This window comes from Bufo bufo, chromosome 4 (assembly GCF_905171765.1).
Source record: "Bufo bufo chromosome 4, aBufBuf1.1, whole genome shotgun sequence".
NCBI lineage: Eukaryota > Metazoa > Chordata > Amphibia > Anura > Bufonidae > Bufo > Bufo bufo.
Window position 1 is genome coordinate 155,781,321 of NC_053392.1, and position 14,257 is coordinate 155,795,577.

Genomic DNA, 14,257 nt, shown 5'->3' on the forward strand with positions numbered 1-14,257 from the left:
CCATGCATATCAGGGAAACTGTCTGAGCCTCAAGTTATGCAGCAGTCTCTTATGCTGTTTGAAGACTCTGCTGCCAGGGTTTCCCAAGGGCATCCACCTAGCCCTTCCCCAGGGGTGGAAGAGATAGAATGCACTAACGCACAACCACTTATTTTTCCTGATGATGAGGACATGGGAATACCACCTCAGCACGTCTCTGATGATGACGAAACACAGGTGCCAACTGCTGCGTCTTTCTGCAGTGTGCAGACTGAACAGGAGGTCAGGGATAAAGACTGGGTGGAAGACGATGCAGGGGACGATAAGGTCCTAGACCCCACATGGAATGAAGGTCGTGCCACTGACTTTCACAGTTCGGAGGAAGAGGCAGTGGTGAGACCGAGCCAACAGCGTAGCAAAAGAGGGAGCAGTGTGCAAAATCAGAACACCCACCGCCAAGAGACTCCGCCTGCTACTGACCGCCGCCATCTGGGACCGAGCACCCCAAAGGCAGCTTCAAGGAGTTCCCTGGCATGGCACTTCTTCAAACAATGTGCTGACGACAAGACCTGAATGGTTTGCACGCTGTGCCATCAGAGCCTGAAGCGAGGCATTAACGTTCTGAACCTTAGCACAACCTGCATGACCAGGCACCTGCATGCAAAGCATGAACTGCAGTGGAGTAAACACCTTAAAAACAAGGAAGTCACTCAGGCTCCCCCTGCTACCTCTTCTGCTGCTGCTGCCGCCTCGGCCTCTTCTGCTGCTGCCTCGGCGTCTTCTGCTGCTGCTGCCGCCGCCTCGGCCTCTTCCTCTGCCTCTGGAGGAACGTTGGCACCTGCCGCCCAGCAAACATGGGATGTACCACCAACACCACCACCTGCGTCACCAAGCATCTCAACCATGTCACACGGCAGCGTTCAGCTCTCCATCTCACAAACATTTGAGAGAAAGCGTAAATTCCCACCTAGCCACCCTCGATCCCTGGCCCTGAATGCCAGCATTTCTAAACTACTGGCCTATGAAATGCTGTCATTTAGGCTGGTGGACACACACAGCTTCAAACAGCTCATGCCACTTGCTGTCCCACAGTATGTTGTTCCCAGCCGCCACTACTTCTCCAAGAGAGCCGTGCCTTCCCTGCACAAACAAGTGTCCGATAAAATCAAGTGTGCACTGCGCAACGCCATCTGTGGCAAGGTCCACCTAACCACAGATACGTGGACCAGTAAGCACGGCCAGGGACGCTATATCTCCCTAACTGCACACTGGGTAAATGTAGTGGCGGCTGGGCCCCAGGCGGAGAGCTGTTTGGCGCACGTCCTTCCGCCGCCAAGGATCGCAGGGCAACATTCTTTGCCTCCTGTCTCCTCCTCATCCTACTCAGCTTCCTCCTCCTCTTCTTCCACCTGCTCATCCAGTCAGCCACACACCTTCACCACCAACTTCAGCACAGCCCGGGGTAAACGTCAGCAGGCCATTCTGAAACTCATATGTTTGGGGGACAGGCCCCACACCGCACAGGAGTTGTGGCGGGGTATAGAACAACAGACCAACGAGTGGTTGCTGCCGGTGAGCCTCAAGCCCGGCCTGGTGGTGTGCGATAATGGGCGAAAATCTCGTTGCAGCTCTGGGACTAGCCGGTTTGACGCACATCCCTTGCCTGGCGCATGTGCTGAATTTGGTGGTGCAGAAGTTCATTCGCAACTACCCCGAGATGTCAGAGCTGCTGCATAAAGTGCGGGCCGTCTGTTCGCGCTTCCGGCGTTCACACCCTGCCGCTGCTCGCCTGTCTGCGCTACAGCGTAACTTCGGCCTTCCCGCTCACCGCCTCATATGCGACGTGCCCACCAGGTGGAACTCCACCTTGCATATGCTGGACAGACTGTGCGAGCAGCAGCAGGCCATAGTGGAGTTTCAGCTGTAGCACGCACGGGTCAGTCGCACTGCGGATCAGACACACTTCACCACCAATGACTGGGCCTCCATGCGAGACCTGTGTGCCCTGTTGTGTTATTTCGAGTACTCCACCAACATGGCCAGTGGCGATGACGCCGTTATCAGCGTTACAATACCACTTCTATGTCTCCTTGAGAAAACACTTAGGGCGATGATGGAAGAGGAGGTGGCCCAGGAGGAAGAGGAGGAAGAGGGGTCATTTTTAGCACTTTCAGGCCAGTCTCTTCGAAGTGACTCAGAGGGAGGTTTTTTGCAACACCAGAGGCCAGGTACAAATGTGGCCAGACAGGGCCCACTACTGGAGGACGAGGAGGACGAGGATGAGGAGGAGGTGGAGGAGGATGAGGATGAAGCATGTTCACAGCGGGGTGGCACCCAAAGCAGCTCGGGCCCATCACTGGTGCGTGGCTGGGGGGAAACTCAGGACGATGACGATACGCCTCCCACAGAGGACAGCTTGTCCTTACCTCTGGGCAGCCTGGCACACATGAGCGACTACATGCTGCAGTGCCTGCGCAACGACAGCAGAGTTGCCCACATTTTAACGTGTGCGGACTACTGGGTTGCCACCCTGCTGGATCCCCGGTACAAAGACAATGTGCCCACCTTACTTCCTACACTGGAGTGTGATAGGAAGATGCGCGAGTACAAGCGCACGTTGGTAGACGCGCTACTGAGAGCATTCCCAAATGTCACAGGGGAACCAGTGGAAGCCCAAGGCGAAGGCAGAGGAGGAGCAAGAGGTCGCCAACGCAGCTGTGTCACGGCCAGCTCCTCTGAGGGCAGGGTTAGCATGGCAGAGATGTGGAAAAGTTTTGTCAACACACCACAGCTAACTGCACCACCACCTGATACGGAACGTGTTAGCAGGAGGCAACATTTCACTAACATGGTGGAACAGTACCTGTGCACACCCCTCCACGTACTGACTGATGGTTCGGCCCCATTCAACTTCTGGGTCTCCAAATTGTCCACGTGACCAGAGCTAGCCTTTTATGCCTTGGAGGTGCTGGCCTGCCCGGCGGCCAGCGTTTTGTCTGAACGTGTATTCAGCACGGCAGGGGGCGTCATTACAGACAAACGCAGCCGCCTGTCTACAGCCAATGTGGACAAGCTGACGTTCATAAAAATGAACCAGGCATGGATCCCACAGGACCTGTCCATCCCTTGTGCAGATTAGATATTAACTACCTCCCCTTAACAATATATTATTCTACTCCAGGGCACTTCCTCATTCAATACTATTTTTAATTTCATTTTACCATTATATTGCGGGGCAACCCAAAGTTGAATGAACCTCTCCTCTGTCTGGGTGCCTGGGCTTAAATGTGTGACAGTGGCCTGTTCCAGTGGTGGGTGACGTGAAGCCTGATTCTCTGCTATGACATGAAGACAGATGGATCCCACAGGACCTGTCCATCCCTTGTGCAGATTAGATATTAACTACCTCCCCTTAACAATATATTATTCTACTCCAGGGCACTTCCTCATTCAATACTATTTTTAATTTCATTTTACCATTATATTGCGGGGCAACCCAAAGTTGAATGAACCTCTCCTCTGTCTGGGTGCCGGGGCCTAAATGTGTGACAGTGGCCTGTTCCAGTGGTGGGTGACGTGAAGCCTGATTCTCTGCTATGACATGAAGACAGATTCTGCGCTGACATAAGGCCAGATTCTCTGTTACGGGACCTCTCTCATCTGCCTGGGTGCCTGGGCCTAAATGTGTGACAGTGGCCTGTTCCAGTGGTGGGTGACGTGAAGCCTGATTCTCTGCTATGACATGAAGACAGATTCTGTGCTGACATAAGGCCAGATTCTCTGTTACGGGACCTCTCTCCTCTGCCTGGGTGCCTGGGCCTAAATGTGTGACAGTGGCCTGTTCCAATGGTGGGTGACGTGCATCCTGATTCTCTGCTATGACATGAAGACAGATTCTGCGCTGACATAAGGCCAGATTCTCTGTTACGGGACCTCTCTCCTCTGCCTGGGTGCCTGGGCTTAAATGTGTGACAGTGGCCTGTTCCAGTGGTGGGTGACGTGAAGCCTGATTCTCTGCTATGACATGAAGACAGATTCTGCGCTGACATAAGGCCAGATTCTCTGTTACGGGACCTCTCTCCTCTGCCTGGGTGCCTGGGCTTAAATGTGTGACAGTGGCCTGTTCCAGTGGTGGGTGACGTGAATCCTGATTCTCTGCTATGACATGAAGACAGATCCTGCGCTGACATAAGGCCAGATTCTCTGTTACGGGACCGCTCTCCTCTGTCTGGGTGCCGGGGCCTAAATATGTGACAGTGGCCTCTTCCAGTGGTGGGTGACATGAAGCCAGTTTCTCTGCTATGGCATGAAGAGACTGATTCTCTGCTGACATGAAGCCAGATTCTTTGCTATGGCATGAAGAGACTGATTCTCTGCTGACGTGAAGCCAGATTCTCTGCTATGGGACCTCTGTCCAATTGATATTGGGTCATTTTTTTTATTTTTTTATTTTATTTTAATTCATTTCCCTATCCACATTTGTTTGCAGGGGATTTACCTACATGTTGCTGCCTTTTGCAGCCCTCTAGCTCTTTCCTGGGCTGTTTTACAGCCTTTTTAGTGCCCAAAAGTTCGGGTCCCCATTGACTTCAATGGGGTTCGGGTTCGGGACGAAGTTCGGTTCGGGTTCGGATCCCGAACCCGAACATTTCCGGGAAGTTCGGCCGAACTTCTCGAACCCGAACATCCAGGTGTTCGCTCAACTCTATTTATAAAGTTGAGAAATTTTAACCTTATGTTCTGTCCCATATTCCCTATAAATGAATAGACAAAGTGGCCACTCTGTGGCACCCTCATGCTGCGGCCACCTCCGCAATCTCTCGCCATCATGCCACTCTGTGGCCTCCTCATGCTGCTTCTACCTCCACACTATGTCACCTTGCCACTGTGTGGCCTCCTGATGCTGCCGCCACCTCTACACTGCGTCACCTTGCCACTCTGTGGTCTCCTGATGCTGCTGCCACCTCCACACTCTGTCATTGTGCCACCCTGTGGCGTCCTACTGATAATGCTGCATCCACCACCTCCACACTCTGTCATTGTGCCACTCAGTGGCTTCCTCATACTGCTGCCACCACACTCTAATTGTGCCACTCGGTGGACTACTCATTCTACTGCAAACTCCAGACTCTGTCATTGTGCCAGTATGTGGCCTCCTGGTGCTGACACAACCTCCAGACCCTGTTATTGGGGCACTCTGTGGTCTCTTCATGTTGTTCCCACCCTCCCCACTTCATGACTGGGCCACTATTTTGCCTTTCGGCCTGGCTGACATCATTTGTTTGACCCTTCTGATTTGTCAGAAGGAAGGAAAAATGATACGCACAACAGATCCGGTCTGTGTAGCAGCTGTAAGGCCTGTATGGTCCCATCAGAATTGGCTTATGATTTGGTAGCCAAAAGCAGGAGTGGGTACAAAACACATAAGACATGCAAATATTCCATTCACGTCTCATCTCTGTTTTAGATCCACTCCTGTTTTTTTTTGGCATTAGCAATACTGATGGATTATTGAGCAAATGCTGACCGAGTAAAGGCGTATGCGCCACAGACAGGATCCATTTTTGTGGGTTGTTATTCTGACGGATCAGAGGAATGGCAAATTAATCAGTGACGTCAACACAAACTTACTACTGACACCCTCTCCACTCTATCGGGGGGCTCTACTTGTATAAGCGTTTAATAGAACAGGTTCTGTAGACATCTATGCGGAATCAGTTGACGATGGTGTAAAAGGAGTGCTCTTCTTCTTGGCACTAACATCGACCTGTAAGGCTGAGTTCATACATGAGTTATTTGGTCAATTTTGGCCCCGTAACTGCCCTAATAAGTGAAGTGTGCAGTGATTCTAAGAGTGAGTTCTGTCCTCTGCATGTCATACAGACTCACAGTATTATTTCACTACCACAGCCAAATGTGTATAAGACTCCTTAAGCATGTTACTGCAAGGCACAGTAATCTACGCCACTATACAGGCTCTCTGCAGCCCGGAAATAGACTTTTTTTTACGCGGTTCACCGCAAATAAATTCAGATCGAAGCAAATCTTTTCGGAAATTTCGGCGAACCGGCTGAATCGAATTTTGGAGAAATTTGCTCATCTCTAATTATAACTAGTTTTGAGCAAAGTTCTCAAAAATTTTATTTGGCTACTTCACAGAATTTCACTAAAAATAATTGGTTTGTGAAAAATTTATTTGCCACGAATCGCATTTCTTTGTGAGTAGCAGGCACAATGATGGGAGGGAGGCGGCACTATCGCCATTCCCCATTATTGCGCCTCTCAGATGCCGTGTTCATTGCTGATCACGGTATCTGAAATGACCATTGAGGGCTGTCCGTGGTAAATCTGTAAAAATAAAAAATAAAAAAATATATACATATATTTAAAAATTCTTATCCATTTGATCGTAAAGAGTTTGTCGCTGCCTTCTTGATTGAAGCTCCAGTGCAAAATCTTGTGTGGTGCATGATGACATCATTACGCTAGCCGGTGAGGTGACATCATACTTCACTACGCATGAGATTTTGCGCAGGATCTTCAATCCAGATGGCCACGGTGGCGTCGTTGCACACAAATGAATACGATGGGTATGAATTTTTTTTTATCGCCATTTTGGGGAAAATTGATTTGTAAGCACTGGGAAATTTGACCTGGCCGCAAATCGAACTTTCCCTGAAATTCGGATCGAAGTCCACTTTGTGACTCCACTCCACACTAATTAGAACTAATAAAAGTTATTATGTTGGCTTGAAAAAGCCTGTAACGTACTGTTATTCTGTAACGTAGTTATTCGATTGTTTCAGCTTATTATTCAGTTTTATTATTATTCTCTGCCCTCGCTTTTTCTTTACGCTACTCCTCCTACAGTTTTGGCGGTGCATACGCAAAACTTTCCACACTTCTTCGACCTATAGAAAAGTTAGTTGCTTGTGCTTTAATAGGCAATCCCACCCTCCGGGCCCCTGCGGCGGACCACTGAAGACCCCTTTTTTGCTATTGACTTTGACATGGAAAATTTTCTAATCGCTCCCACTCGCACAGTTTTGAAGCTACACTCCCCAAACTCAGACCACATATTATTGGTGTCAACCCGAATAAAAGGGTAGATTTTGAGGGGACACCCCAAAGTGGGCGGAGCTAGCGATGGCCAATGAAAATTTAGCAATTTTCTATACGCTACTCCTCCCACAGTTTTAGGAGTACAATTACCAAACTTTGCAAACTTGTTCGGCACATACCCGAATAGGTTGCTTGTGCTTTGTTAACCGATCCCACCCTCCGGGCTTCTGGGGCGGCCCCCCGAAGACCCCACTTTTTGTCTTAGACTTTCATTGGAAAATTGTAAACTTCTGCCACTCGTACATCTTTAAAGTTAAACTCGCCAAACTTGGGTCACTTAGTCATGGGGTCAACCTGAAAATTTGTGACATTTCGGGGACTCTAAAAAGAGTGCGGAGCCACAAACAACCAATCAGATTTTCCCTATTGACTTCAATAAGAAAATTTAAATTGCTTTCATTCTCACAGTATTTAAGCCAAAGTACCCAAACTTGGCACCATGGGTCATTGGGTGACTGGGGTTAAAATTTATAAAAAGTTGGCGGAGTCCACAATGGCCAATCAAATTTCAGCCATTTGTTCAAATGGGAAAATGTAAAACTGCCGCAGCTCTTAGAATGTTAATGGCAGGATCCTTAAACTTAGCACAGTTGGTCACTGGGGGACTGGGATTAAAATTCTGAAAAGTGGGTGGGGCCATAAACAACCAATCAGATTTACCGTATATACTCGAGTATAAGACGAGTTTTTTGGCACAGATTTTTGTGCTCAAAAAGCCTCCTCGTCTTATACTCGAGTCTAGGTCTGTCTTAGCTCCGGTAATAGCAGGCAGTGCGGGGGGCGGCGCTCACTCACTGACGTCATGCCGCCTATTGGGAGCAGGCGCGTGACGTGAGTGAGCGCCGCCCCCCGCACTGCCTGCTATTACCAGAGCTAAGACAAAGTAAGATATCCAAATAATCAGAGTAAAGAGCTCAGCAATGAGCAATGATTAAAGTTAAACTACCGTAGTTACTGATTCGTTTATAAATATACTGCTGTGAGCGTTGGGGAGGGGGATCTGTGGATGGCACTGTAGGGGGATCTGTGGATGGCAGTGCCATCCACAGATCCCCCTACAGTGCCATCCACAGATCCCCCTACAGTGCCATCCACAGATCCCCCCTCCCCTAAACAGTGCCATCATGGCACTGTTTAGGGGAGGGGGGGATCTGTGGATGGCACTGTTTAGGGGGGATCTGTGGATGGCACTGTTTAGGGGGGATCTGTGGATGGCACTGTTTAGGGGAGGGGGGATCTGTGGATGGCACTGTTTAGGGGGGATCTGTGGATGGCACTATTTAGGGGGGATCTGTGGATGGCACTGTTTAGGGGGGAGATCTGTGGATGGCTTCCTGTATTTAATGCAGAGTGTGTGTGTATATAATGCACACACTCTGCATTAAATACAGGGAGTCAGAGTCAGACTCCCATCAATCTGAGTCACCCTCTTGCAGATGTGTGTATATAATGTAGAGTGTGTGCATTATATACACATACACTCTGCATTATAGCTGCATTTCCCACCCTAGTCTTATACTCGAGTCAATAATTTTTCCCATTTTTTTGGGGTAAAATTAGGGGCCTCGGCTTATATTCGGGTCGGCTTATGCTCGAGTATATACGGTATTTGATTGATTTAAATGGGAAAAACTAAAAATGCTGCCATTCTCACATTATTGATGTCATCCCTTAAATATCACAAATGTGATCATTGGGTGTTTTTACTTAAAAGTTAGAAAAAGTGGGCAGAGCAACCAACAACCAATCAAATTTCACTCATTGATTTTTAATAGAAAACAATAAAACTGCTGCCATTTTTACACGTTAAATGCCATAATTCCCAAATCTTAAAGTGTTAGTCACTAGGTGACAGTGGTTCACAATTAGGAAAAAAGGGGCGGGGCAACAACAGCCAATCAGATTTCAGCCTTTGACCTTAATGAAAAGCAGATAAACTGCTGCTATTATCACAGTTTAAATTACAAGTTTCCCAAACTTAGCACAATTACTCACTGGGTGACTGGGCTTAAAATTTGGAAACCTGGGCAGAGCTTAAAACAGCCAGTCAAATATTACCTAGTGCTATTCAATTGGAATATTTAAATTGCTGCCATTCTTACACTGTTAATGGCAGGGTCTTCAAACTTCGTACATTCGGTTACTAGGTGACAGGAATTCAAATGTAAAAATTGGGCAGAGCCGCAAACAACCAATCAGATTTTCCTTATTGACTTCAATGAGAAAATGTAAAAAGCTGTTATTCTTACAATATGGAAGCCAGAGTCCCCAAACTGGCACAGTGGGTCACTGGGTGAGTGTGGTTAGAATTTAGGAAAAGTGGGTGGAGCCTTTAACAGCCAATCACATTTCAGCTATTCGTTTTATATGGGAAAATTTTAATTACTGCCGCTCTTTGCCTTTTAATGGCAGGGTCCTCAAATTTGGCACAGTCGGTCATTGGGTGACTTGGGTTCAAATTTTAAAAAGTGGGTGGAGCCACAAACAGCCAATCAGATTTCAAGCCAACATCCTGTGGTTTCTTCAGAAACGACGCCATATAGTTTGGGCATTTTAATTTTTAAGTATTTTCAGTCATTTTATTAACTTCCAGAGAAACCGATTAATATGAATTATTAAATATGGAACAGTAATAAGAATGATTGTATATTAATCTAATATATATTCTTTTCATACTCTTAACTTGTAGTGGTGTATGGAACATTCCGTATATGGCCAATGTATACCTGATAAAAGGACAAACTCTTCGGTCAGAGTTAAAGGAGAAAAACAATTTCATCCTCGATAGACTGGATCCTGATATGGCATTATGTAGAAGTGCTAGGGAAATGGTAAGGTTGTGGCAGGTTTGCTAGAAAACTATTTCATTTATTACATACAGTATTTCTGTGTTCGGTATTTGTGTGCTCCATCCTTTATATAACCACTGTCTTCCAGTACTAGCCAATTTTTACAAACTAAAATATTAAAGGGTCACTGAGTTTTCAAACTTTTGATATGTCATAGAGACATATCAGATGTTTGGTCAGTGCCGATACCCAAACAGATTGCTAGCACAATGAAAAAGAAGCCCTTGCCTATCGCTCTCTCTTCTCATTGCAGGTGACGAAATATAGATGGGCCCATAAATTTTCTTTTGAGTCCATCTTGCTTCCTTTCTTGCAGTGAAGAGAGAGCATGTGCTATGCGATCGGCTCTCTTTCCTCGTTCTCAGCTGTCAGACTCTCTGACATATCAAAAGTTTTATAAAAACTCAGTGGCCCTTTAAATTTGCACAAACATCTGTGGTTTGCACCTGCACGATGCACTATTGTTAAGTTGTACACACATTCCTCTTACCAACAGCAAATTAGACTCTTGAGTAAACTGCATTGAAAGGGGAATCACGTGACGGACAAGAGAATCTACACATTTAACATGACACAGCTGTCCGCTTCTCTCCTAACCATAATGCCAGCTTGTAAAAGTGTCGACATTCATATGTAGTCACTGAAACAGCTGTAAAATTATTTATAGGGCTTTAAAGTGAAGAATATAAAGTTTGTTTATGAAGCATTGCTTTATAGTATATATTCAGGATTATGGAATACTTAGAATTAAATACTTGGTCCATAAATTAGATTAACAGCCACACGTTTGATCATTTTGAACTTCTATACAATAACTGGTGTGTTAACAAAAAGAGAAGTCATTTATTGTTGAGTCCCTAACTTTTACAGACCTTTTATCTCTGAAACTACATTTTTGAAATGTACATCAAAAGTTGGCAAGTATTCCACAATTCAATCATTTATGTGGTTCCTTATTGTCTGCTCATAACTTTGTACTTCTGTATTTCTATCAGCTCTTTGCATCCTTCACTCCTATTGCTAACAGCTTGGATACACTATGCAAAGCCCGTTCTCAAGCAGATACATTTTTGTCTTCCCCATTCTATCTGGAATGCATTCATTTTTTCCCCAAATTTTGTCCTGAACTGCTAGTCAGCAGGCATGGCAAATCATGTATGTCCGACATAAGCTTTGCTTTATGCTGCTTGGTGTCCGTCCAATCCATCCAGCTCTTCAGTCTTAGTTTTCAGCTGTTTTTTGAATCTGTGTTTTCATGTCTCCACAGTCAATCTAAGCAAAATATAAAGAGGATAAACCATTCAACTTACTTGATGCTTCTTCATTTTAGAGTTTACAAAGAGAAAGAGACTCCCCATCTTCGGAAACTTTCCATATGTTCAGACCCCCAAAGGTTTTTTTATTTTATTTATTTTTCTTCTTTCTATCTTTCTCCAAATAGAAAAAAATAAGTCAACCCCCCAACAAATAAAAATTACTTACTGTAGTTCTTGATGATATACCCTCAATTTGGACTTTCTTCTTGCTAATTTTTTAACCCGTCCCCAACCACTTTATGTATTTATACGTCGGCGGATGGGATTTCCGTGTGCAGTGGGTTCCATAGCTGCTGGGTACCTGCTGTTTTAAACAGCAGCCTCCTGAGGCTAATGTCCGCTATCGACTGTAATGCCGATTGTGAACTTTTAACTCTTCAGATGCCATATTCAAATGTGACCATGGCACCTGGAGGTGCAAAAACCCAGAAGTATGCAGCAGCCCCTGTACTCAGGAACTTCTGCTAATGCATTGGAGTATATGATAAAACCAATCTTATGATTGCTTGTTATAGTTTCCTAGGGGAACTATAAAAAGTGTAGAAAAGAATGTGTAAAAAAGAAAAAAGTTTTAAAAAATATAAAAAGTAAAAAAATATAAAATTTTTATCCCGTATAGCTATCGGCAAAACAGAAAAAAGTCAAAATGGCCAATTTGCCTTTTTTCTAGTCGCATCAGCTCCCATAAAAAATTGCTAGATGATCAAAAAGTCATACATACCCCAAAATTGTATCAATGAGAAGTACAGATGGCCCTGCACAAAAATCGGGCGCTCACACTGCTCTAAAAATAAAAAAATATGGGCGTAAAAATATGGAGATACAAAGAAATAATTAGTTTTTTCCAAACTTTTTATTTTTATCAGTATTCAAACAAGAAAAACTATCTGTGTGGGGTATCATTGTAATCATGCTGCCCGAGAGAATGAAAGTAACAGGTCAATTTTACTGCATAGGAAATCTTGTTAAAACAAAACCCATAAAACTGTGGTGATAATAATTTTTTTTTTTTTTTATATAACTCCACCCCATTTGGATTTTTTCCCGCTACCCACTACATTGTATGCAACGGTAAATGGCACCAATAGACAATACAACTTGTCTAGCAACAAAACAAGCCCTCATATGGCTATGTGAATGTAAAAAATGAAAAAGTTATGGCTTTGGGAAGGCTGGGAGTAAAAAACTAAAATGGAAAATTTCCTGGTCCATAAAGGATTAATTACGCCTCTTTCACATGGGCGTTTGCCGGAAAATGTGCGGGTGCGTTACGGGAACACCCACGATTTTTCCGCGCAAGTGCAAAACATTGTAATACGTTTTTCACTCGCGTGAGAAAAATTGCGCATGTTTGGTACCCAAACCCGAACTTCTTCACAGAAGTTCGGGCTTGGAATCGGTGTTCTGTAGATTGTATTATTTTCCCTTATAACATGGTTAAAAGGGAAAATAATAGCATTCTGAATACAGAATGCATAGTCAAATAGCGCTGGAGGGGTTAAAAAATTTTTTTTTTTAACTCACCTTAATCCACTTGACCGCGGAGCCCGGCTTCTCCTTCTGTCTCCTTTCTTCAGGACCTGGGTAAAGGACCTGTGGTGACGTCACTCCGGTCATCACATGATTCATCACATGATCCATCACCATGGTAAAAGATCATGTGATGGATCATGTGATGACCGGAGTGACGTCACCATAGGTCCTTTACCCAGGTCCTGAAGAAAGGAGACAGAAGGAGAAGCCGGGCTCCGCGGTCAAGTAGATTAAGGCGAGTTACATTTTTTTTATTTTTTTTTAACCCCTCCAGCGCTATTTTACTATGCATTCTGTATTCAGAATGCTATTATTTTCCCTTATAACCATGTTATAAGGGGAAATAATAATGATCGGGTCTCCATCCCGATCGTCTCCTAGCAACCGTGCGTGAAAATCACACCGCATCCGCACTTGCTTGCGGATGCTTGTGATTTTCACGCAACCCCATTCACTTCTATGGGGCCTGCATTGCGTGAAAAACGCAGAATATAGAGCATGCTGCGATTTTCACGCAACGCACAAGTGATGCGTGAAAATCACTGCTCATGTGAACAGCCCCATAGAAATGAATGGGTCGGTATTCAGTGCGGGTGCAATGCGTCCAACTCACGCATCGCATCCGCGCGGAATACTCGCCCGTGTGAAGGGGCCTTAGAAATCCTCTTTCTGGTAACAAGTGCAAATTTTTGCACAATACTGTATATCCAATTACCAGATTTTTCGCTTTATAAGACACACCCAATGATAACATGCACCCCAGGAGGAGGAAATTAAGAAAAAAATATTTTTTCTCAGATCAGGACATCACATCAGACCCCCATATCAGTCCTCCATGTCAGACCCCCAACAGACCTCAGATCAGCCGTTTTGTTTTAGACCCCCATCAGACCTCAGATCAGCCGTTTTGTTTTAGACCCCCATCAGACCTCAGATCAGCCCTTTTCTTTTAGATCCCCATCAGACTAAAATAAACAACTTCCTTACCTCCCCTGCGCCACGGCTCTACTACGGGACCAGTGTCGCGCTCCCCTGAATTTTCCGCACTGCACTGTCACCTGACTGCATGCAGTGTCAGTCATAGTGTGCGCACTATGTCCTGACGCTGTACGGGGTCAGGACAGTGGAGCACGGGCCCTAGCAAGAAGACCAGGGAGGGGGAGTATCTGAAGCGCTTGCAGCGCTTCTTCCCTGCTCCAAGCACCTAATGCAAACTAGTAAGCACTTCCATAATGGAAGCACTCACTAGTATTTGCTTTATAAGACGCACGGCCATTTTCCCCCTACTTTTTTTTGGGGGGGGGAGTGCATCTAATAAAGTGAAAAATACAGTAATTTATATTTAATAATATAGTTTCTCTTAATAATAAAAATAATTTCTGGATCATGAAAAAATACATTATTAGAGATGTATCCCTGAATGTATCTTCTATGGTAGAGATGAGGTGCAAAAGGGAA

General features: G+C 45.4%; 1 protein-coding gene across 2 annotated transcripts in view; it reads left to right on the forward strand.

The window, feature by feature from the left end:
• PLOD2 (procollagen-lysine,2-oxoglutarate 5-dioxygenase 2) overlaps nt 1–14,257 on the forward strand; it is a 185,880-nt gene that overhangs the window by 143,695 nt on the left and 27,928 nt on the right. The window contains exons 13-14 of one of the 2 annotated variants that reach the window (XM_040428046.1): nt 9,791–9,932; nt 11,281–11,343. In XM_040428046.1, the coding sequence (XP_040283980.1) occupies nt 9,791–9,932; nt 11,281–11,343 (205 nt within the window). The remainder of the gene's footprint in view (nt 1–9,790; nt 9,933–11,280; nt 11,344–14,257) is intronic. The other variant, XM_040428047.1, reaches the window with a different exon arrangement.